Source organism: Hoplias malabaricus, chromosome 1 (assembly GCF_029633855.1).
Source record: "Hoplias malabaricus isolate fHopMal1 chromosome 1, fHopMal1.hap1, whole genome shotgun sequence".
Lineage (NCBI taxonomy): Eukaryota > Metazoa > Chordata > Actinopteri > Characiformes > Erythrinidae > Hoplias > Hoplias malabaricus.
This window is the reverse complement of record NC_089800.1, coordinates 11,454,818-11,479,079: the sequence shown is the minus strand read 5'-3', so window position 1 is coordinate 11,479,079 and position 24,262 is coordinate 11,454,818. Positions and strand designations below refer to the sequence as shown.

Here is a 24,262-nt window from a genome sequence, read left to right as displayed (position 1 = left end):
ATAATTATGTACACAGCCCAAAGTTATCAGGTAAAGAAGGAGGAGGAGGTGTTATGATTCCAGTATCAGTTCTGTTCATCCAATTTGAATTATTCTTGAACAGTTTGATATCAGCTCCCAGCTCTAAACACACTGGGTTCAGTAAAAGTTAAGTTATATATTGAATAATGATTAATAGAGTTTGCAGTTACACTAGGAATAGAGGTTGATGTTTCCAGAGTTATTGGGGGATTAGGTTATAAATACCACTCTGTCAAGGACAGACCACTTGCTATAAATCAAAGCCTGGTGTGTTGTCTTAATCCTAATTTATGACATTTTCTTTAGGCTCTCCGCCACCTGGAGGTTATCTGACTCCGTGGTAATTACATTGGTAATGTAATGCTCTCTGTACATGCTGTAATTTCTAAAAACACCATGTGTTCATAGTGATAGACATGACATTCATAAAAAAAGTTTTACTGATTTGCTAAGTATCAGCCAAGGTAGCGAAGATTCAGTTAATAAAAACACAAAATGGGCAGACACAAAACTTAAAACACATCCCAATCAGAGTTAAAATATTGAACTGAAAACTGTAAAATAGGTGAAAGGGAAATGATCACACGTTTAAGATTAGTTCATCCAGTGACTTCATATTTGACCTTTCACTGGACGATGTACAGCTTGGTTCACTGTGAAAGCAAATGGATGGAGATGAAAGCCTCCTTGTTGGTGGAGACTAGTTTCCACCACGTCAGTCCTAATTACACTGACACATACCCCAGAGCAAAAACACACATCTCATTTAGCTTAAATGTCCATAAAGAAGCCTCAAACAACAGTGTCTCTGATCTTCATTCAAAACTGAAGGCTAAGGTAGCTCAGCAAAATACTGAAGACTTGAAATAGTGTCGCGTTTTCTTTTTAGTCTTGTCTCTGGTGTGTTTTTACCTCATTAGCCGCTGGGCTAACAGCTCCTTACTCTCCGGAGTCTTTGAAGTTTGTGTATGGAACACCAAGAGGGTCAATAAATGCCATTTACAAGATATGTTTTATATATATAATGCCAAAAAACACGGCATTTTTGGCTGGTTTGTGCTGTAAATGGCTGCATTTTACACCGTTGAAAAAAAAGCTCCAGTATTCCAGGTACCTTTATTGGCTCAAATGTGAAAAGTACCCAACCCAAAATGCTGGCTTCTAGCTTTGGAATAACCTTCAATTTAATATTCAGGAATTAGACCGTCATATGTTTATGTCTAGACTCAAAACTTACTGGGTAAGTGTATCTTTTATTAATTAACAATTCCCCTTAAATAAAAGTTGTATATCCATTGGTTCATTAGAGAATTGTGGTAACAGATGTTGCTGATGTCCAACTGCTCTCACACACAGAACCTATACTCACCTGGAATAACATGCATCCTGGGTGATCCAAATGACCAGCAGGTGTAAACAGGTGTGATCTGATCACTCAAACCACATTCGGTGGTGGTCAGAGACGCATGTGGACGTTATTATTGCAGCATGAGTGTAAAAAATGTCTCAAAGCATCTGACAGCAAGCACCACCAGCATCAACCTTGTCACTGCCCCAGCCAGGTTTTTTGAATAAATGATAAGTTTCATTTTCTGTAACTGCTTTATCGAGTTCAGGATTGTGGTGAAGCTGGTGTTAAGCAGAATTATGTGTAACACATTTGCTGCAGAATCAGAAAAGCGATGTGATGTGATCCAGCTCCTCTCTCATCATGTATCAATGGATTACACTCACTGGATTACTCCCATTGGGAGGTTCAACCAAACCCTTACCCTAACCATAACCTCCCACATGGGCAGAGTTGGGTGTGGCCTGACTTCACCCAGTGGATTTCTGGTTTTGCAGTTGTTGGATGCTCCATGAAAATTAAAGGTGCTAAAAAGGGTTCTTTGAGTGATGCCATAGAAGAAATGTTTTTGGTTCTATTAGAACCATGTTTGTTTAAAAGATGCTGAGTGTAAAGAACCTTTTAAAGATTTAAAAATGTATCGCTCGATTGGTTTTTTACACATTTAAACAAAATTGGGGTTCTTTTATGGCTTCACAATATTTTCTCAATTAACATCAAAACACAGTGAGTAATCACTGTAATTTTACAGCAACCTTTTAATCGGTCAACATTGTTAAGTCTACATATCTGACTGAATCTATGCATGTGTTAGTTTTAAATAGCAAACAAAAAAGACATAAAAACAAAAAGGCATATAACGTTTGGTTTAAATATTCATTCATTATCTGTAACCACTTATCCAAGTCAGGGTCGCGGTGGGTCCAGAGCCTACCTAGAATCATTGGGCGCAAGGCAGGAATACACCTTGGAGGGGGCGCCAGTCCTTCACAGGGCAACACAGACAGACACACACACATTCACTCACACCTACGGACACTCTGGAGTTGCCAATCCACCTACCAACGTGTGTTTTCGGACTGTGGGAGCAAACTGGAGCACCCGGAGGAAACCCACGTGGACACAGGGAGAACACACCAACTCCTCATAGACAGTCACCCAGAGCAGGAATCGAACCCACAACCTCCACGTTCCTGGAGCTATGTGACTGCGACACTACCTGCTGCACCACCGTGCCGCCCTGGTTTAAATATGCCAAAGTTTTTAAATAAATCAAAAACCCTCCCACAAAGACAGTGTGCAAGTGCCAAAATATGTAGTGGGATGTTAAACAAATTAACACACAAAACAAATGTGTTGGAAAATGTTAAATGCTATACACACACACACGATTGTACATGATTGTACACACACACAATGTACTTCTCAATTTCCACAAAATGTACCAGCTTTATTATGTGTACCAGACATTTTGAATTTGCAGATGCTTATAAAATTTAATGTTTATACATCCTTTACTTAATAATGCTTCAGTCATACACACTTTCTGGACACACAAACACACACGTGTCCTGCATATGTAACAATGGTTTATGCTGCAAGAAAACACATTGTTGACACTGTTTACAAATACATCCTCAAGTCTCAGATTCCCAGGTAGACAAGCAGACATAGACAGACAGAGGTAGACAAGCAGACATGGCTGATGATTAAGATGGTACTTAATTTACAGGTGATTATCAAATAAGATCACAGTAAGCTGCAAAACTTGCCTGATATTCTCCTCACTTCAGGCAGATTAACAAACGCAGTATACAAAGTAGAACCCTCACAGAGGGTGTCAGAAGTGTGAGAACTTGCCAAGATCTTTCTTCATCTCACTGTATTGGGTGCTGAGTCTGCCCACCGCTTTAACATGCTCCTCATCCACCTCTCCCTTCAGATGAGCCTGCTCCTTAAGGAATTTCTCCCAGTCCTCCCTACGCTTCTCCATACTCTCCTGCAGCCGTGTGTTCTACAAACATATAATTACAATTATGTAGTAAGAATACTACAGGAGATGAGTATATATAAAAAAAGATTTAGGCAATGGTGGAAATTACTGAATAAACAGTTCACTGATTGATGAATAAATGTGTTTATTTATTTATTTATTTCTCATGCATCTAAAGAACAGTGACATTTTATTCATTGGTGAATATTGGTGTTCCATTTGCTATCATCCACCGGTCAACAGTACAGAACAAACATGTTTCCAGCAAGAACATAGTCTTTACACTTACATTCCAGGCTTCTATCTCCCTCTGCTGGATTCTTTGTGTCATATGATTGGCAGCCTCCACTTCATAAAATAAAGCATACATTTTTAATAATAACATACACCCTGTTTTGTTTCTGACTATTCAAAACTGAAAATATTAATCAAAATACCTTTTATTCAAGCTGGCAATCCAACACATTCTATGCACAGTATCTCTGTATGAAACATCAGTCTATTGTGGTAGTCTATAATTCTATAAGTCGTATGTCTATAATTCCAAAAGTTTAAGATGAAAGGTAATTATTACTGAGCCAGCTTTTAAATGTTTTAAACATCTTTCACAAATATGAATTTAAATCCAGTTTCAGTTTGGATTTTGTAATGAATAGTAGGCATGATACAAAATAATGTATCTCAAAGACCAACTACCACAGATCCAAGAATGAGAACATAATTCAAGATATAGATTTGAAAACTGATGTCTTACACATTACCATTAACGTGAAGGTCACATTCGAATAATGGGTGTGAGTAATGTGTTCATATGCATTTGCTAAATTTCTTCACTTATTAACGTATTACGTATTAACATTAGCTGCAACAAACGGACACAAAACCTCTGCTTAATCAATTGATGAAGAAGTGAATAAACTGTAGTACATACGTCGAGTGAGTATATTGCATAAATTGTCCTGCATGCCCTCTGTGCAATTGGGTAGGACTTGTTTGTTGGTTTCGGCCACCATCTTGTTTAGGTTTTCTAGTAAACGGCACTCCCTAAAACCCCGTTTATCCTGTAAAGCAAAGCACATTAAAGATGAATAGTAGAAAACCTCTTCCTTACCCCAAAAGCCCCTTTCAGAGATGCACAGTGGATAGTAGAATATACAAAAGAAATTGGTCAAGCAGGCATATTAAAATATTAACACTAACAACTTTCGACATTATCTCACAATAATCAGACCACAATTTATAAACACTAGGGAAAAAGAAAAACATATGACTTTAATTATCTCAAAGCTGCCGTTCTGAGTTGGATAAAAACAAATGTGATTGTCTGCATTTTGCTGTGTATACAAGTCTATCTGGCCAATCAACACTCCACAAGGTTTGAACCTGCTGAGAGCAGGGACTAAAAAAAGTAATGGAAAAGCAAAAGGGCCGAGCTGAGTCGAGTCGAGTAGGGACCATGCAGTGGAAAAGCTCTCTGCTGCATTTTGACCTGTATTAACTGTAATCTGACACAAGATGCAGTAGAGCGCACCCTGTTGATCCCACAGGAACACGCCATTTCTTTTTTTTTTTTTGGGTAAATGGGAACCCAAATCACTTTTCAATCCGTTTGATTTATCGAGGGAATATAACACATGCGCAGCAGCCCAGAACTTTTCTGAACTTTATCCAGAGGAGCAGTATTTGTGAATGCAAAAGTCCATAACATTTGTGCTAGAATTAATTATTGTGGTGTTAGAGTGGTTGAAACAAAATTTTTGACTTTTTGAACCAGAATTTGCCATCTCTTTGCCATCTTTTGAAGTGCTCTGAATAGTTCAAAATGAAAAATGATCTTTTGGAGAAAAATATCTTGGAAATTACACAAAGAATTATGGTGATGAACTGTAAGGACAACCATAAACATGTATCAAAATTCAATATTTGATTTTTAAAAATGCCACTAAGAATTTTGTAATGATGTGAAGTTGTATTTAACATTGGCTATCATTTCAGACACGAAGGAATGTTTGCAATGGGCACTGAAACATTAAAACTCTTCTCCTGAGGAGTGGAAAGGATAGCTAGTCATTTGGTTAACCCTTTATCCGATTTTTGGATTTTTCAAGAGAATCAGAAACAGAAAAGAAAATCAATCTAAAATAAAAACAAGAAATTCTCCATCTGTTTGTTTTCTGTGGCTGTTTAGAGGGGAGCTGGAGGGATGCCATCTTGCTGCTCTGTGAATACACTGACATCAGCAAAAAACAGTAAAAGTAAACCTACATCTAGTTTAAAAATGTACAAATGTATCTCACCTCAAATTCTCGCACAAAGTACCTGATCTCTCCCTGTAGGAACGGTCTGTGGTCCAGAAGCCTGGACTGAATGTCACCAACGTCTGTGGATTGACAAACACAGCACTGAACACATCTATAGTCCTCACGGGGATACGGAATATCAGAATACAAGTAAACACCATCTCTAGAGCAGGATCTGATGTTACAAAATTAATTCAGATATAAGATTAATTTTGAAATCATTTTGTGGCTAGACACTGAACAGTGGTAAAGTTGGGCTATAAAGAGCCTCAACAATTAAGTAAATGTAACTAGCACTAACACTTTAGTAAACACAGATTCACCTCCTTAGCTACAGTGTGAGTCAAAACATTAATTGCTATACCGTTATTTTAACATACGATAAATTCTTATTTTTAAGTAATACAGCGGCTACCTATTATCATTTAAGCTTGAAATGATAAACTGTAGCCATGTCGTTGATAAGTAGCGTTGTTTACCTTTGGCTATTTTCTCCATGTTCACGTCTCACTGCCTCACAAGCACGTAAAACTATAACGTTATTACTGAAGCATAAAACCGTTATTAAAAGTCTTTTATTAAGTGGCAGACTACAACATCCCTCTGTCCATAAGAGTGAAACAACTGCTGTGTGAAGATAGCCACACTAGCGAGCTGACTCCGATAGCATCTGGAAGTATATTTTTTTCAAAATAAAAGACTCGGGCGTTTAATGCATTAAAGGCAACGTCTACGAGTATCCCATAAAGCAGGATTTTTCAGTTAGCTCGATAACTTAAGCCCAAAGTTGAGGCTCGTTTCCTATTGGATGGGCTTGACTTTGGGCTTAAGTTATAATTAAAGCAGAATATCCCCCTGCAGTTCTCTCTGGAAACTGGTTTACTTGTTTGCAACTTGAATTGTATAGTTTTGTACCAGAATTGGTCTGTGTTTAATTTCATGCAATTAGCATGTATGAGTTCATTTTCTCATGCATTAGCATTAGCATAGCATGTCTGGAAGAGGCACTTTTTTTTTATCATTCATTTACTGACAATTTCCAGCACACAGACAGAATGGAGAGCTAGCAAATGGTGAGGAAACATTTGCTGAGTTTTATAAAAATAGTTTTTTGACTCAATCATGAATATAACCTTTAAAGATTTTGTTGTGTCATATGGCATTGTAGATTTACTATATCCACTAAAAAAAGCAATTTCTGAATAATTGAAAATGTAAAGTTTCCATGTGTAAGTTATACAGTTTTAATTTTTAATTAAAATTTAATTAATAATTTATCTATAAAAAAATGTCATAATTCTGTTTTATGTAAAATTTATTTTGTGTTTCACGTTTAAAAAAAACAAAAACAAACACACACACACGTGGGAAAATATCAACTTAAAGGACTGAAGCAGTGCACATCCACAATAAAGAATATTGTCAACCCAGTTTCTAAATATGTGTATATAGTATACATATATACACCCGTCAATTTTAAAGAGACCATCATTTAACTAGCAGTTCCCTGCCACATCACTTGCTCTTTTATTATATATAGATTACTGCATATACCACTCCATAATAAAAGTGGTGCCATTGATGTAAGGGTGAAATGGTGGCAGAGATGTGAGAAAGTGTTTTCCGTAGAGGTGCTGCCACATACTTAGTGACATCAAGTTGAAAGCCAAGTTTAAATGCATTTTTTTATTCTTTTGAGAAGTGGCTTGATTATTTAGGTTTTAAAAATATAGAAACACAAACACACACACACACACACACACACACACACACACACACACACACACACACACACACACACACACACACAAAGACAAACAAACAACCTACTTTTGGACCAATGCACATAAAATGCACATTTTGCCCATTTTAGAACCACAAAATACAAACTTTAAAGAAAGTGTGATTTTCTGATAATAATAGTGGGATTTTCTGTTTTTCTATAATGTTCAGAGCATGTTCTTTTGACTGGTCAGATTTGTTTTTGTGATGAAACCTCAGTAAATTATGTGGAATTAAGTTTATGCTGATTTCACACCACTGAAGCCATTCGGTCATGTTTTCACACCTCCACACACATACATGCAGATGTTCTGTTTGCCCTGTGTTTTCTCAGAAAACCAGCCACAAAAGTCTTTATTATTTGTATATTGCTTAAATAAACTTTATGAAGATTACATTTAAGCATTGCTTGTAGTTGTAAATCCAACAATAAAACATGACTTGCTGCCACATCAGGCCATTAGTCTATGATACAAGGCCAGGGTTTTCACTTTTGTTGCTACAATTTGAAGTACACCTCTTTGTTGATATGTTTATTGCCCTATAATGTACACTCAAGAAGACTACTGGATTATGAACAGTCGCTGTACTGAAACTAGTGACGTGCACAGCACGCGTCAAAAGTACCGCCGCCGTGCCGCTTGTCACGTGACACTCAGAGGTTTGTTTGTGCAGTTGGCACGAAAAAAAAAACAAAAAAACATCCACAGCATTTCCACTATCACAGCTTTAAGACCCCGGTAGCCCCTCGTTATCTGTCAAAATGAAACAAACAGAAGTTGACAAGAATAGTTACTTATTTACATTTTAGTACTATTATTATTTATAGTTCATATTTATACATTAAAATCATATGAGTACACGTTTCCTTGTACGCGTTTTTTTTTACCGCCACAACTCCAAGCAGTACAATGAGGACATATTAACGTTCAGAATAACTACTTTGTTGTCTGCGAATAAAGGTAGGTCAATTCTAAACGCGACAGGTAGATGGCGCCAGAGGATCGGCAATATAGAAAAACTCAGGCCTTCGGAACTAATCCGAGTTCATAACAAATTAAGCTTTCAAACGGCTGTGCGCTATAAATTGAATTGAATTCCCGTTTAATTTAACAAAATATCAGTACAGCGTTGTGACAAAGCTGAGGAAATAGCACATAAGACCACAACAACAGAAAGTGTACGATTGTGCACCGTTCCAAATTAACTCTTTATGTCCTAATTTTTAATTATATATGTTCTCTTTTAAATATATTTTATAATCTCAATATGTTAAAAACAATGCTACAGGGAAGAGCTTTTGTCTATAAGTGTGAGGGCTTCCTCAGAACTAAAATAAAAGCACGGTAAATATCATATAAAAATGTAAATACATCTGCTGAGAAAAGTGCTATAATTAGATGGATTTATTTTTTTTACCTAAAATAAACATTGTGTGCCAAAGATTCCAACTGCTGTTTATTTAATAAATATGTTTATCAAATATTTTCTAGTAAAAGTAGTTACTTCAATATAAATTGGAAAATATGTAAAAAAAAACAAAAACAAAAAAAGGCTTGTTCTCTGCATGAACACATTGATTACAAAAAAAAACAGTAGCCAAGGGTTAGATGCTATTTTGAAGGTTTGAAGGTATTTTGGAATGTGTAGCGTCTCTGCCATTCCCCAATCAGCCAAAAGATGGCGACAGAGATCGTTTCATTGGCAGTGACTGTTGGGTCTAAAGGTGCTGTTCGGCAGCCAGACATTCGTTAAATAAACGAGGAAAGTTATCAGACAGAAGCTCAGTGAAGGTGACCACAGCTTGAAGGATTCAGTGGAATATGTAAAGTCATATGTTGAGGATTAAGAATATTGATATCGTGGTTGTAGTTTGAGTTTTAGGCCGGAGCTGGAGCAGGTTTAGATTATTCGGCTAAATTAGTTCAACTACAAAGCTCTTTGTTAAAATCAAATCCTCGTCTTTGTCTTCATTATGCACCTATATATGAATAACATTAATTTGTACTCCGAGTTTATTGCTTAAGATGACAATTTCACATCCTAAAATCGTCTTAGTGGTCATTTAAAGAGTTTTCCTTACACTTTATCTCAGGTTGCGTTATACTTTAATATACTTTACATAAAGAGTCATCAACCTTCGTTCCCTTTCTCTCTGGACAGACAGTATTTGTCTCACCAATAAGTTTTCAGAGCTTTTATTTTGTAGTAAAATTGAACCCTTCAGTGACAACCTCGGGGTTATTGAAACAACGCGTTTACAACAGACAACGGTGCAGACAATAATGTGGAGCACATATTTACTGAGAGTTTAAGGGCAGGTACATACAGCTTTTGTCGGTTTTTGAACATTTGCATTCACAAAAACCTCAAAAATACATATCGGTTTCGCCAGTAAGGTATTAACACTGGCCTGATACAGACACAAAAATGGGAACCCGACAAGAGAAAATACTAAATACACAAGCAATGTATTACATTAAGTACATTTAGGGCTTCCTTAATCAAACATAGATCTTAAATAAAGGCAGCGATAAGCCGCTGGCTACATGTTGATCTGGATCTGTGGAAATGGCGCTGTGTGTGTTGACAAAAGCAGGAGAGTGGGAAGCTTTTCTCAGGAGTGGTTTTAGCTTCTCGCGTGTAGCTCAGCCTCACTTACGCAACACAGTGCGCATGCGCAGCGAGGTGGCACTCCGCTTTTAGGACCAGGTGAGTAGATTTGTTTCAGGTAAAACGTGGAATTTAGCTTAAGGACAGGAGCCTAAATGAGATAGCACGACGCGTGATCCGGCCTCTCCAGCGAGAAGACTCGAGCATGTCAACTGTGGGCAAAATGGGAGATTGGCAGGTATGCGATATTCCTTTGGGTCATAAAGGTGTGTTTGTGTGTCTCGGTGTGTGTGTGTGTGTGTGCTTTTACTTTTAAACACACGAGTGGCACACTACTCAGTGCTGAGTTGTCACTGACAGTTCTCCCAAAAAACAACAACGATGCGTTCATTTTCAAACAAATTTTGAGCAAATACTATGGGGTCTAATATTATTAAGTGAGACCTGAGAGCGCGTGAATCGCTAAATGGCGGTTTGTAATTTGTAAACAGCTCTGACTCAAGGCCCTTTTAGCGGGGCAAAAAAAAACAAAACAAAACAAGGCCACCACCAGAACTACAGGAGTATTCGCTGAAAAACTTTTGTTATGGAATTTAGTTACGAGATTTTGTAATTAACAATAATAACAGTTATTAGTTGTTGAATTTGATTTTCATTTTTTTGTATTACACTTCTACGCTGTATTATAATGACTGAGTACAGTCATATAGATACATATATATAATGGATATAATATGAATGAAATGTGTATAGTGCATATGAACACAAAATACAGATATACACTATTTACTGAATTATTTACTTAATAAAAAGTACGTATTAAAAAGTTAGTTTTTTTTAAACCTAAATTCAGTGTATAAACGAAAACCTAAATAATAATAATAATAATAATAAACGTATTATACTCAGCCACAGGAGAGATAGTGTGTAAAAAGTGTCAACACTTACTTACACAGTTAATTACACTTACACAATAAAATGATCCTAAAGTGATTCTGTGTGAAAAGCTTTCTGAAACCGATCAGTGGCCAGTCGCCTGTTACCTGTTGTGAAGTATGCAGGTGGTTATTTGAATTATATTTTGCATTGATTGTGTGGAATTCTCCCACCACGAACGGCGAATCGGGCGCGTGAAACATGCCAAAGAATGTCCACAGTTTGAGCACAGTCTGCTACTTTTGACACAGACCCACTCTCACACGCTCCCATCCAACTTCTGTTGCACTTTCCTCTGCCTCTGATTTCCATTGAGAGCCGGTTTCACGTCGCCCTCTCATTAATGACAACTACCCCCTTTTTAAAGGGCTTTTTAGTTGTCTCCAAAGAAACGAGAGCAGACGAAACAGAGAAGACCAACGCCTTAAACCTGTCGCCTCTGCGTCTGTGCGTCGTGAGCGGGGATCCCGTTGTGCTCGTGTCGCCGCTGTCTCGGGGCCAAGCCTCTCTCGTCCACTCCCTCATTCACATTTAACGACCGCACGTTGTTGTGTTAATTATTGACATCACCAAAACGCGACTTTCAATTGAGCTCCTGTACCTGCGCGAGAATCGACCTCTTTGCATAACAGTGACAGCAGCGGCTCGCGGGCTCAGCCGCTCAATGGGCCTAAAACAACAGTTTAAGTAATCAGTGCGCCAACAAAGTGTCCGTGGCGACGTAGAGGCATGCCGTATTTGCATTGCACTGAGAAAAGGCCCAGTGATATGCTAAAGAATCTTAGTTTGGAGAGCTGTCACTACGCTCTTTTATATCTTTCCTCAAGCCTGAGCCGCTGAAAAACACATAGCTCCGTGTTCCACGGCTGAGCTCTGAGCCAGTCGTTTTACGCTTTTTTTTAGAGGTAAAAATGTCATTAAAACGAGTTGTTATTAATTAAAAAAAACACTTTTCGTAGTATTTATCCACAGCCCGTGCACGCGGATAACTGTTACAGGTTTCTAAACATTTCTTTCTTAATTATTTGTTACATTTGCTATGTTTAATTGTCTTTGAAAGCCCGTTCAGATCTCATTACTGTAACATTATCCGGTTCCGGTTGAGAGTTTGTTTTTCACACATTTTTGGAAGTTTGTCCTTTTAATTAACTTCATTTCTTTTGTACAATAAATAAAACACGTTACAGCAGCACAATTATTAGCACATATCTGTAACGTGTTCGTCAGTAATGACACTGATGTAATAATGTGTGGGGAAAAAAAACACATTTGACATATTTTCAAGTTGATTTTTTAGTTTCTTCTTTGTGCCCATCACAGATCTGAGTGTCTGAGGAGCTGCTCTGCGGGACTTGTATTAAGCTCCATACCACTGCAGCTGAAACGATGTGAAATTGTTATAAGGGTGATATCAGTCACAGACTGTGCCTCTGTTCGTTGGAAAAACAAAGCTCCACAAACATTTCGATACACTTCGATGCTCTGAGCGCGGGTGTCTGTGTGGGTCTGTTTTTTTTTTATTTTACCTGAGTGTGTTCATTGGTGTTGGCTAGATGAGAATCAGTCTGGTATGCTAATGAGGGAGTTTTTTGCAGCTCTGCTCGAGCCTCTTAACTTCCACCATTAGAGGGAGATCTGAGCGCGCGCACTGCTCAGCCAGCCAAAGCCCTGCCATCTTGAGCTGTGCGCAGCTGAGTGTAAAAACTCCAACAAAAAGACGCGCTTCTCTCACTCCACAAACCCATGAAAATGCTCTGGAAATTAACTGATAACATTAAATATGAAGACTGCGAGGTAAGGAAGCAGCTTCTCTTCTCTTTAGAAGGACTTCTGGTGTTTTTATTAAAAAAAAAAAATCGCTGAATATATATATATTTAAAAATGATTATTGATAAGACAGGTATTTCAGATATGTTCCTGACAATGCATGTGCTACTCGTTTCCATCATTTCACTTTTAATAAACATAAAATAAATATAGATATATGGCATATACTGTTATTTTTCTGTATTTAAAAAATAGCACAAATAATAAAATATATATTATTAATTATATAATAATAAAATAGTTATGACAATATTTTTTGAATATTCCATAAAATTAAATAAAGGTAAATATAATAAATAGGTACATTATTAAACACTAGAAAAGCAGAAAAATGCATGAAGTTGTGCCTTCTGCTTTTTAACTAAATTATTTTATTATTATTATTATTTTATCATCATTATTATTATTACTATTTATAATAATATTAATAATAAAAATAAACTTTCTAAATTGACTGTTTAAAAAGCAGCAGTGTATTTTGTGGCGTGCTGTAGATGAACATTTTTCAGATGCGATATATAACTATCTCGGGAGGGGGGAAAGTTTTGGACGGTGCTGTTGTGGAGTTGCGGACTTGTTGTGGAGTGGAGTGGAGTGGAGTGGAGTGGACTGGACCTGTGCAGCCAGTCGGACGTGTTTTTTTTTTTTTTATTCTCGACTCTGGAGGACACACGCCGCACGGAAACTTCGCCTCTCCTTTCCCACGACTCGCTGGGCGCTTGTGTTGTGGTTGTTTTATGGTGTTGTCCGTTTGCAGTCTGTGAATGTTTGGGGGTTTGATTCCAACCAGGACTTTAAACCTTTAAATAAAAAAAAAAAATGAAGAAACAGGAGCGAGGGAGGATTGGCTGCGTGTGAACGACCCGAACAGAGGAGGGGTGTGTTTGTGTGTGCAGTGAACGTAGAGTCGTAAAGTTTGGAGCTGTGTGTTCAGAGAGCCATTTTTTTTTCTCTCGCGCGCTGTTTGTGGAGCCATGAGGCTGGATTCTGTGGGAGGAACTCGATAAGGCCACGCGGGGAGAAACGACGAAAAATAGAGAGAGAGAGAGAGAGAGAGAGAGAGAGAGAGAGAGAGAGCAATTGCAGCAAAACCATGACGAACGGAAAGCCTTCAGCCATCACCGTATTTTCACAGCAGTCGGTGCGCATTGTTTCCTTTCCCCTCCGTTCCTCCGTCCCTCGTCTTTTAGTCTTCCTCTCCCCCTTGTGTCGTTCTGTCGTTCTTTCACTTTTTTGCTCGCCCTCGAACCTTTAAAACGTTCCTCCTCTCTCTGATTCGTCAGACGCGTGGATCTCTCTCTCTCTCTCTCTCTCTCTCTCTCTCTCACACACACACACACACCCTCACCCACTCCCCTCTCTCTCCCCATCTCTGATTAGATATACTGATTCCTCATTCAATGGACGTCATTTAGTGCGGAGTCTGCCTTGAGTTGCTTCCTCGCTTCACGCTCGATTTCCGACCATTCTTCCCTTATTAAGTATTCGTGTAATATTAATAGTCATGAATATCTGCTATTAGGAGTCCGAAAGGGAGAGGTAGCACTCTTTGCTAAATATGCGCCCGAGCGAGGGAACAGCTCACTGAGAGAGCGAAGGCGATGGAACCGTGGATCTAAGAAACTTGCAAAAAAAAAACAGAAAGAAAGAAAAAAAGCTCGATCCGCCAAGATTTTTTTTTTGTTCCAAAAATCCTTTATTTTATTTTTTGTTCTTTTTTCATTTTTTTGGTTTTGTACTGGTTTGCAACAAATGAAGAACATTGGGAATTGGACCCAGGCGCTGATGGATTATCGTGCTTCCGCTGCTTCTGCTCCTTCTTCTCGTATTTGAAACACTGGGACTCCGTGACCTCGACGCTCAGACCGAAAGAAAGAGAAGCAGAGCTGAACTAAAGCTGTGCCCCGGTGCGGTGGCTCTTAACTCCGACTCTCGCTTCGAGTCCTCGCTGATTTCTTGCTTTTTTTGCTCGCGTTCTACGGAAACGCTCGGAAATCTGTTCAGATGTTAGTGCACAGCTTCTCGGCGATGGTGAGTGAGCCTCCGGCCGCGCGCGCGAGAGAGAGCAGGGCTCTGGGCTCTCACTTTCTTCTTCTTTCACTCCATTATTATTAGTATTAGTATTATTATTAGCACCATTTTACCCCCTCGTGCAGCTGATACTCGCACCTTATTTCATCAGAACATTCTTTTCCTGGAGCTGAGCTCTTAATTACGGTATTTTACTCGGTTTTGTTTAAACTGGAAGCTATTTTCATATAAAACGGTTCCATAATGTATTTTAAAAAATGTCTTTGTCTTGTAGCAATAAATGAGCGAAAACCCTTTAAACACAACAATGAACAGTTTATGAATTTAAATATTTATTTAAAAGTTTTCCATTTTGAAACATCTCCTTTATCACAGAACACGTGAAGAACCAATTATCATTATTATTATTATCGTTATTATAGTCTTAATTTTTTAATGTTTCATTGTTTTTTCCCAGAAGCCATTGCAACTCTAAAAATGTAAAATATTAAAATACAGTAAGAACTTACCAAACAACTTAATTTAATGAGTGTACTTGATTTGTGGTTATTATTACTATTATTACCATTGTTATTATTATATTGAGGGGGGTATCATATTATTTTCTTCATTAAAACTGTGTTCTTAAAGAGCATTAATAGGAATGAGTTTACGAAAAAGTACTAGAGCAAAAAGATGGTTCTAAGTTGATTTGTGCAGTTTTTAATATTCTCTCTCTCTCTCTCTCTCTCTCTCTCTCTCTCTCTCTCTCTCTCTCTCTGGCTTTTTGGTGCAGGACCGTCATGACGGCAGCAGTAACGGCACGGCCCGGTTACCGCAGCTGGGCGGTGTGGGCCAGTCTCCATACACAAGCGCGCCGCCGCTCTCCCACACGCCAAACTCGGACTTCCAGCCACCTTACTTCCCACCGCCGTACCAGCCCATCTACCCGCAGTCTCAGGACCCCTACTCACACGTGAACGACCCATACTCCATCAACCCACTGCACGCGCAGCCGCAGCCGCAGCACCCCGGCTGGCCGAGTCAGCGGCAGAGTCAGGATAGCGCCCTCCTGCACCAGCACCGCGGCCTGCCGCACCAGCTCTGCCGAGACTACCGCAGAGACGTGCTGCTGCCCTCGGCACACAGCCTCGACACCGGCCTCTCAGACTCCATCCCCATCCACGGAATACCGCACTCTCTGGATGACGTACAGGTAACGAGCGCCCGCAGAGACGAATACTGCCACGCGCACAGTGTAGGCATTTCCATATGTTGGATCTCAGTCAGATGCTGGTAGTATTATATATGGAACGAGTTTGACATGTTTGTGAATTGGGAGTAGATTGTAAACGTTTTTAAAGCTGTGTTTGAATTATGTTTTTGCAACATTTTAAAAATGGATTTATGTTTTATTATTATTATTATTATTATATTTTAAAATATCTGCAGCAATTTATAGACGTTTTAAAAGTATTTCAAGTGCACTGCTAGTACATTTTAAAATAAATGAAGTAAATAGTATTTTATTTGGAGCGTTTAAAATGTGCTGAGTGAATAAAAAAAACATGGTTCAGTATTGGAACAGTCGACGCATTTTTTAAGGATTCCCAGCGTACTGCAGCAGCCAAGCGGCAATTAAAATAGTATTCCTGCCAAATCAATGGTGCCATAAACCGCTGTACTGTTGAATTACAGTTTATGGAAATGATCTCTCTCTTTCTCTTTCTGGAATGTCACATTTTATTTTCGTTTTACGAAATATTTCTTTTTTTGCAGTTAGAAATTCCTATGGCGACGGTTGTTTTTATTTATTTATTTAATCATTTTTACAAAAGCCACACGCATATTTACTCACTTTTAAATGGAAGGCGTGCGTTTTCGTAAGAGGGAGAGAGAGAGAGAGAGACAGACAGACAGAAAGAGAGAGAGAGAGACAGGAAGAAAAACTGAAAAACACAATGTATTTTTTCGTGGATTAATTTTTGGATGAAGTGCATCGTCATATTGGGAACAGAGAATACTGTACTGCACACTCTACTTAATACTGTCTGTTATTATTATTTTTGGACGTGACCCGTACCTTGTTACCACTTTCTTGTGCCTCGTAATTTAATTGTAGTCTTCCCAGTGAAAAGAGTCAAGCGAAGAGAAATATCGAGGCGAAGTCGTCAGTTCCACCCGGAACCTTTTTGCGCAGGACTAACTTAATGTGTTCACCGCTTAAAGAGACATTTTATTGAATTTATCTCAAGGCAAGCGAAACGGGGAAAAATAATAAAAATAATAAAATAAACAGTGTCTAGACTATTTAAATAAAACAATCTTTTAAAGAGCATCACTGTTATTCTCCACGTATTAATTGTTTATATTTCTTCTGCCCAAATAGTTTATTTCATTTATTTATTTATTTATTTATTTATTTTCGCCGCTAGCCACTAGTCGTGTGTACGTAGTGGACTGTCAAAAATTGTGATGAGATAATGCAGTGGGAGGACTCATAGTTTGTTTAGCAATCCAATTTTGACAAAGAAAGCAGAGGTTTTGGTCTTTTTTTTCTGTGTTCGCGCCTTTAATGTGCTGTTCTGACTCTCTTACAGCACGTTGAGGATCAAGGAATTCACATCCCTGACCAGACCGTAATCAAGAAAGGTAAGCGGCTCCTGGTTAAACCTCTTGTGTGTCCGAACTGGCCGCTGAGCCCCGTCAGACCCCTTCATCCCTGCTCCCAAATCTCGCATCGCTGTTTTTTTATTTTATTTTTTACTTTTGTTTTTAATAAATGCTCTGTTTGGGAACGCTTTAATGTACGAGTGGACTATATTTAAAATGACAGTCACAACGCAGGACGAGGACATGGCCACATCATTTAGGAGCACCGTCCGTTAATTCTGCTGGAATGTATCTGTAATTTCACGGATATTCCGTGCAGCGGGGCTTTGTCTCCTGGTTTCGCAGGAGCGTGAGTTCAGAGCTTACACTTGTTTTTCAGTGTGTTTGTTAATTTCGACACGTTGAGTATTGAGATTGTCTGTCTTTCTCTTTTTCCACATCTACTCTGTAATTTGTTGTTATATTAGCAATCTCCGGAGTTCGCTTAACTGCCATTGTCTCTATTAGCCTCCGCTGAGCCATTAATGTCACAAGTGATCTATCCAAATGCGCTCGGCCCTTTGTCCCCGTTTACCGTGCACAGAAACGAGAAGCCTGCAAAGAAACAACACGCGGATTTGGGCCTTCTAAAACGCGCGCGCGCGCGTGTGTGTGTCTGTGTGTGTGTGTGTGTGTGTGTGTGTGTGTGTGAGAGAGAGAGAGAGAGAGAGAGAGAGAGAGAATCTGTGAATGTGTAATAAGCAGTTTGGGCTATTTCAGAAATGAGGTCTAAGAAAAACAACAGTGAAAGGTAATTTATAGTCTAGTCTACTTTTGATTAGCCGCAGTCATGTCCTAAATATGTGACTAGAACGAAACACTAAGCCGCGTTCTTCGTCTTACAATTATTATTAATATTTTATTAATTTTTATTTCGTTTTTATTTTTTTTGTATTTTATTCCTAGGAACTCCATTTAAATATGAAATGACCGTAAGAGACTCCATAGATTTTTTTTTTCTGTCTGTGATGAAATTTTGACAAATCAAACATGGGCCTCACATACTGTTTACAGATGCGCAGTTTCTTTCATTGCCCCCCTTGGCGGGTCATTCAAGCAGCGTCCAAATCGTAGCAAATCCCGCGCACGTTCCACTGTCATATTCTCTAAGCCTGCTCTGCAGTCACCATCGCGCTAATATTAAATATTTTGATGGCTGGGCCACTTCATTACCCGAGGCACATTTGAGCAGTTACATTCATGAGCTGAATGAAAAGCCAGTGCTATCGTATCTATTTTTCTTTCACCAGGCTACTTTTTCTCAAACCCCCTCCCTCCGATAAGAACATATTGCCTTTGATTCCACAGGCCTACGACGAGATGCTGTGCATAATTTTACTCCATATTCTGTCTGGGTGCACGGCAATTCATCATTTTTTGTACCCCACCCCCCCATCATATTCCCCTCCCCCAGTTTCTGTGGCCATTTGATGAGACTGAAGGTCCACATGATCGTGTCCTTTTCTCTTTCAGGTCCGGTTTCTTTATCCAAAAACAACAACGTGTCGGCCATCCCTATAAATAAGGATGGGCTTTTCGGCGGCGTGGTCAATCCAAACGAGGTTTTCTGTTCGGTTCCTGGCCGGCTGTCCCTCCTCAGCTCCACTTCAAAGTACAAGGTCACGGTAGCAGAAGTGCAGAGACGCCTCTCGCCACCCGAGTGCCTCAACGCCTCTCTGCTCGGTGGAGTGTTGAGAAGGTGAGCGTTTGCTTTCTTTTTCTTCTCTAACCCACCCCCCCACCCCCCTCCGCAAATGTCACCAATAATTACATCCAACCAACCAATTCCTCGCTGTCTAAACAGCTAAAATGGGCACGTTAGGATTTTTGAAGTAAACACTTCAGTCTAGGCCACAATATTGCAGTTTAAAGACACAAGTCCATTTCAGGCCTTTTATGACGTGTGTTATTTTTAATGGTAAAGAAATAAGGAAAAAAATACATCAAATATTTTAGATTTTTAAAAAAGGATAAACCAATGGTGCATACTTCCAAAAAACACTCTTGGTCTTTGCTTCCACTGACAGTCACGGAGGATTGCAAAGCAATGAAATACACACAACATATAACTCATCCCACCGCACCAACTCTCAGTGAATGTTAAGGTTAAAGCAGGAGGAAGCTGGGCATTGCACGATGTGTAACTGCAACATTTTGGGGCAATGCACTGGCTCCTACAGACTACCATCTTGAAAAGACAACTGAATGCTTCATCTTTAGGCCAGTTTAGGATGTAATGACATGAGCTGTAGATCCCGAACGTACAGTGGCTAACTCTGTTGTGTTCTGTGTGTTTCCACAACCAGGGCGAAATCTAAAAACGGAGGAAGATCCTTAAGAGAGAAACTTGATAAAATCGGATTAAATTTACCGGCAGGAAGGCGCAAGGCCGCAAACGTGACCCTGCTGACGTCACTGGTGGAAGGTAAGGCGCATTAAGAGTGTATGAGTTCCGGTACGCGCTAAAAGCAGGTGCTTAATGCTGCTGCGTGGGGCCTTTGGAAATCAGCATAGGCGCCCAACCGTGTAATTTGGATTGAATTTGAGCCCGCTAGCAACAATACAAGGAAGGGAGGGAAAAAAAAAAAAAAAATATATATATATATATATATATATATATATATATATTATTATGTGTGTGTGTGTGTGTGTGTGTATGCCTGCTTTTGGGGGCTAAAATGTGACATGTTTTTGGTGCCTATTGTGGTGCATGCGTAGAATTTGGTGACGTGAGTTTGATGGCTCAAAGATGGAACCCAGAGGATTATTATTTGTATTATGATTATGATTATTATTATTTTGTGATTTAGTAGTCACAGAGTACATAACGTTTTCACAGCACAAGAATGACTTGTTGTAAGCCTTTTATAAAATATAAAAAAAGTTAATTATGTGGGCGCGCGAGGATGCCATTGCTGTTGAATAAATCCATTTTGCTTGCAAAGTTGAAGGTGATTATTTCGCGCGGTGATATTTGGTGTGCCATTGGGCTTTAAAGGTGAAAGCCCGAGACGGTTCATTGGCTCCTGTTAATCATTGTCGCTGAAGAGCGAATGCAATATTCATCGTGCTTCATTGAGATTTGGTTTTGTATGGTAATGAGCCTGAAGAAATGTATGATTCCTTCACGATAAAGCGCAGGGTGGGGGTTTGAGGGAGGGGACGGGGGGTGATTTGGTTTAAGGGACAGTAGCTTGCTGAAGTGCTGTTATTGTTTATGATCCGCTCCATTTTATGGAAAACAGTTTACTGGACTGGGGCTTTGATGCTAATTGGCGCATGCGTCCTTCCGGAGCCTAGACTTATGAAAGGAAGGCCTGAAGTTAAAACCCAACTGTTTCAGGAAATTAAAACCAAAGACCAAAAAAAAAAAAAAAAACAGGACAGGCCCGTATTTAGAGCCAGTGATTCTCAGGGATGAAGTATGTCAGAAATAGAGGTTTACTTGCAGCCGTTTGAAATTGCTTTTCTTAAGTAGAACAATCTCCTCAGCTTCAAATAACGTTAAAGGGGACCGCGAATCAATATCACGGTGTCTGACTGACGTTTTTAAACTTTCTATAGCTCCTCTGATATTTTCCTGCTGGCATATCTTTTTTTTGGCAATGCTCATTGATAATACTCTCCAACGACAACTGAAAAACGAGCTGATTGAGACGGTTTGGGCTTTGGCCATGGAAGGTTGTTCCGTTCTTTGGTCGAGAACGTTAATTAGATGATAAATGTGCTGAATAAGGGTGTTAATTGCTGTGTATTTGATGTCAGTAATTTCAAGTCATATATTACACACTCAACCCAATTTTCTCCTTCTTAGGCGAAGCCGTGCATCTGGCCAGAGATTTCGGTTATGTTTGTGAGACCGAGTTCCCGGCCAAGGCAGTAGCTGAATATGTAAACCGTCAGCATTCCGACCCAAATGAACAAGTCCAAAGAAAAAACATGTTATTGGCAACGAAGTAAGTGCTATACTCTTGCTTTTCAAAATGTCAGAAAGTGCATTGGAGGCATTGCTGTGTTTGCAACCACACCGCATATTTTTATTGGTTTGTTTCACTTCAGCACAAACACAAGTTGATAGATATGCTCGACTGCAGCAGGGCTTTTATTGGCATTTGCAAAACAGTTCACTTAGCAATTGTCATGTGCAGGCGTTAATTTCACGTGCTTGTGATATTTGGTTAAGGATTTAGCAACGATCCCTAATGGCAAACATATATATATATATATCCAGTGTAAGGCACGCAAAGTCAAGTTGGAACATGAACAGTGAACAGCTTCTTGGAAGTCGAGGCCTAATATCAATGCCTTCTCTAAGAGAGGCCCTGTAAAGATAGGAGAACTGGTGATCAGAAACCCATTGATGGAGTTTCCTTCAGTGATTGACGGCAGTCAGTGAATTTCTGCTTCCCTGGTTAATACCTGACAGCGTATGTCTTAGTGGTTAGGGAATACGACACATTCGAGGACATTTGAGAGAGTGTTACTAATGCATTTTTTTATGCCGAACCTTCAGCTTTGATTAAGGTCAATGTTGACACTTAGTGCTCTGCAAACTCATGACATTTTCTTGACGCCGCCAACCCCAAAGCTCACACGCTTGCTGCATTGTGTCTCCTTCCAGACAAATCTGCAAAGAGTTCACCGACCTGCTGTCCCAGGACCGCTCTCCTCTGGGGAACTCTCGCCCGCAACCCATCCTGGAACCCGGCATTCAGAGCTGCTTGACCCACTTCAGTCTCATTTCTCACGGCTTCGGGACGCCGGCCGTGTGCGCGGCAGTGACCGCGCTGCAGAACTATCTGACCGAGGCCATTAAAGCCATGGACAAAATGTACCTCAACAATAACCCCAACAGCCACTCCGAGTCTGGCACTAAAGGCGGAGACAAAGACGAGAAGCACAGAAAGTGATCTCCAGCCAAGGTCCAGGCCAACGACATTATTAATATTACAAGTAGCCTACATAGCGACAAAAAAAACAACAACAAAAAACAACAAAAAAACAAAAAACAAAAAAATAAACAAAAACAAAACCCCACTAGTGACAAAGACGGCAGATGTGCCACTTATTACCCCCCCACCCCCCACCCCCACCCAGCTTTGATTTGAAAATGTTTGAGTTCTTTGAATCCTGGAATCGACGGAGGATCTGTTTCTCCAGAAAAAAATAAAAACCCGCCAAATCAAATGGCGATGTGACAGAACGGAGCCCGAGCGAAGGAGAAGAAATCCAGATTTGCCACAAAGAGGACATTTAATGACTTCTTTTTTTTTACAACGAGATGCAACGGGCTGAAGTCTATCCACCCCCTTTTCAATCCGCGATTGTAGCCATGTGACTAACACCGAAGCTGAAAGAGGATGATTTTCTATCAGTATTGCGAATAATAAACTTGAAAGAAAAAAAAAAACAAAGTTCCACAGTTCCATTGCCATGACTACAGACACAAGACGTTTCAGTTCTGAGCGACCAACTTGAACTTTCGAAAAATTTCAACACGATTCACGGTTATATGAGGGAATCTGTGTTCATGTATGTATATATTTATTTATGTGTAATTTAACGGGAACTGTAAATATGGTGCGTCTGTTGAAACTTCTTTTTTATTTATCTGGTGCCTCCTGTTTTAGTGGGTTTGAATATTCGCTTAGTTCTTCATGTGGTTTTATGGTTCTTAGAAAAACAGAAGTTTTGGGGGTTATTTTCTCTCTCTCTCTCTCTCTCTCTCTCTCTCTCTCTCGGATATTTCACCTCAGCCCTCTTGTAGCATGTTTGAGGCGTCATCGAAGCAAGTGAACAAATTGAATAGAATTAAACGTCCATTTTTCTCTATATATCATCCTGATGCCATTCCGTAAGTTTTTGAATCGAAAAAAAAGAGAAAACGACCAAGACAGACCCCTACAAGACTAGTTTTTGTGTTTCTATTTTATTGTTTTTATACGAGCTTTTAAGTGTTGTGCCAATCAGAATACGTTTAACCTCTTGTTCTTCCCTCAAAGCACCATAAGAGCAATAAATGGATAGCCTATTGTCCTCAGAAATCTTTACTTTTTTTGAAAAATTTCAAGGAAAAAAAATCATTTGGGACCATCTGATGTATGTCCAATGTCGAATTGGAGGCGGTTTTATCTGTATTGTATAGGCCTGTGCTGGCAATAGTTCCCATGCCTGTCAATGTATTATAGTCATTTGTTGCCCAGGAAAAAAAATAAATATTTGATACGCTTCATGTCGATTTTTTTTTTATTCCTTCTTTTGTGTGTTTCCAGTGCTCTGGCTGCGCCCGTGTTTTCCTGTCTTGCTGGTTGTCTTTCTTTCTTTCCTTCGTTTCTATTCCTCTCTCTATTTTATTCAGCACGGTTTCTGTAATTGGGTTTAGCTCTCCCTCGACGATTGCTCCATGCAATAAGCAGTTGAACCTATTGTTTCCCTCAAGTATAATAATAACAATAATAAAAACTTACTTTCAACTTCTCGTTCAGAGCACGGGATCATTCAAATATGGCAGGGAGCTTTTTTTGCTTTTTTTAACCAAGCCAAATGACACAGAAAACAATGAATTCTCAATCCTGTTTGAAGTGAGCGTGTGTTGTTTGAGCCCTGGAGCGAAACGGCTCTTAAAATCAGTCAGATGTAGAACCCTGCGCTGAAGGTTAGTGCGTTTCGCCATTTCCACACTTTTATCGGTGTGCGGTTAGGCGCCACTTTGTTTTGATACGTCCTTCCAGTCGGCTTATGCTAAAATATGTGATGATTTAATGTAATAACCCAGTTGTG

General features: G+C 39.3%; 2 protein-coding genes across 4 annotated transcripts; one reads left to right on the top strand and one right to left on the bottom strand.

The window, feature by feature from the left end:
- Nucleotides 1-2,639: 2,639 nt before the first annotated feature.
- Nucleotides 2,640-6,328, bottom strand: bloc1s5 (biogenesis of lysosomal organelles complex-1, subunit 5, muted). The gene is made up of 5 exons (XM_066686729.1): nucleotides 6,142-6,328; nucleotides 5,660-5,742; nucleotides 4,294-4,423; nucleotides 3,652-3,710; nucleotides 2,640-3,383 (listed from the first exon to the last, which is right to left on the bottom strand). Exons 1-5 carry the CDS (start codon nucleotides 6,158-6,160, stop codon nucleotides 3,210-3,212), a joined length of 465 nt encoding a protein of 154 aa, XP_066542826.1. The 5' UTR covers nucleotides 6,161-6,328; the 3' UTR covers nucleotides 2,640-3,209.
- A 3,888-nt stretch (nucleotides 6,329-10,216) lies between these two features.
- Nucleotides 10,217-23,705, top strand: tfap2a (transcription factor AP-2 alpha). Of its 3 annotated transcripts, none has more exons than XM_066676544.1 (7): nucleotides 10,217-10,295; nucleotides 15,627-16,046; nucleotides 17,431-17,482; nucleotides 18,956-19,181; nucleotides 19,789-19,907; nucleotides 21,297-21,438; nucleotides 22,104-23,705. In XM_066676544.1, exons 1-7 carry the CDS (start codon nucleotides 10,263-10,265, stop codon nucleotides 22,390-22,392), a joined length of 1,281 nt encoding a protein of 426 aa, XP_066532641.1. In that variant the 5' UTR covers nucleotides 10,217-10,262; the 3' UTR covers nucleotides 22,393-23,705. The 3 variants fall into 3 exon arrangements, with proteins under 3 accessions (XP_066532641.1, XP_066532634.1, XP_066532652.1); XM_066676537.1 differs by lacking the exon at nucleotides 10,217-10,295 and adding an exon at nucleotides 12,701-12,787; XM_066676555.1 differs by lacking the exon at nucleotides 10,217-10,295 and adding an exon at nucleotides 14,248-14,851.
- The last annotated feature ends 557 nt before the right edge of the window (nucleotides 23,706-24,262 follow it).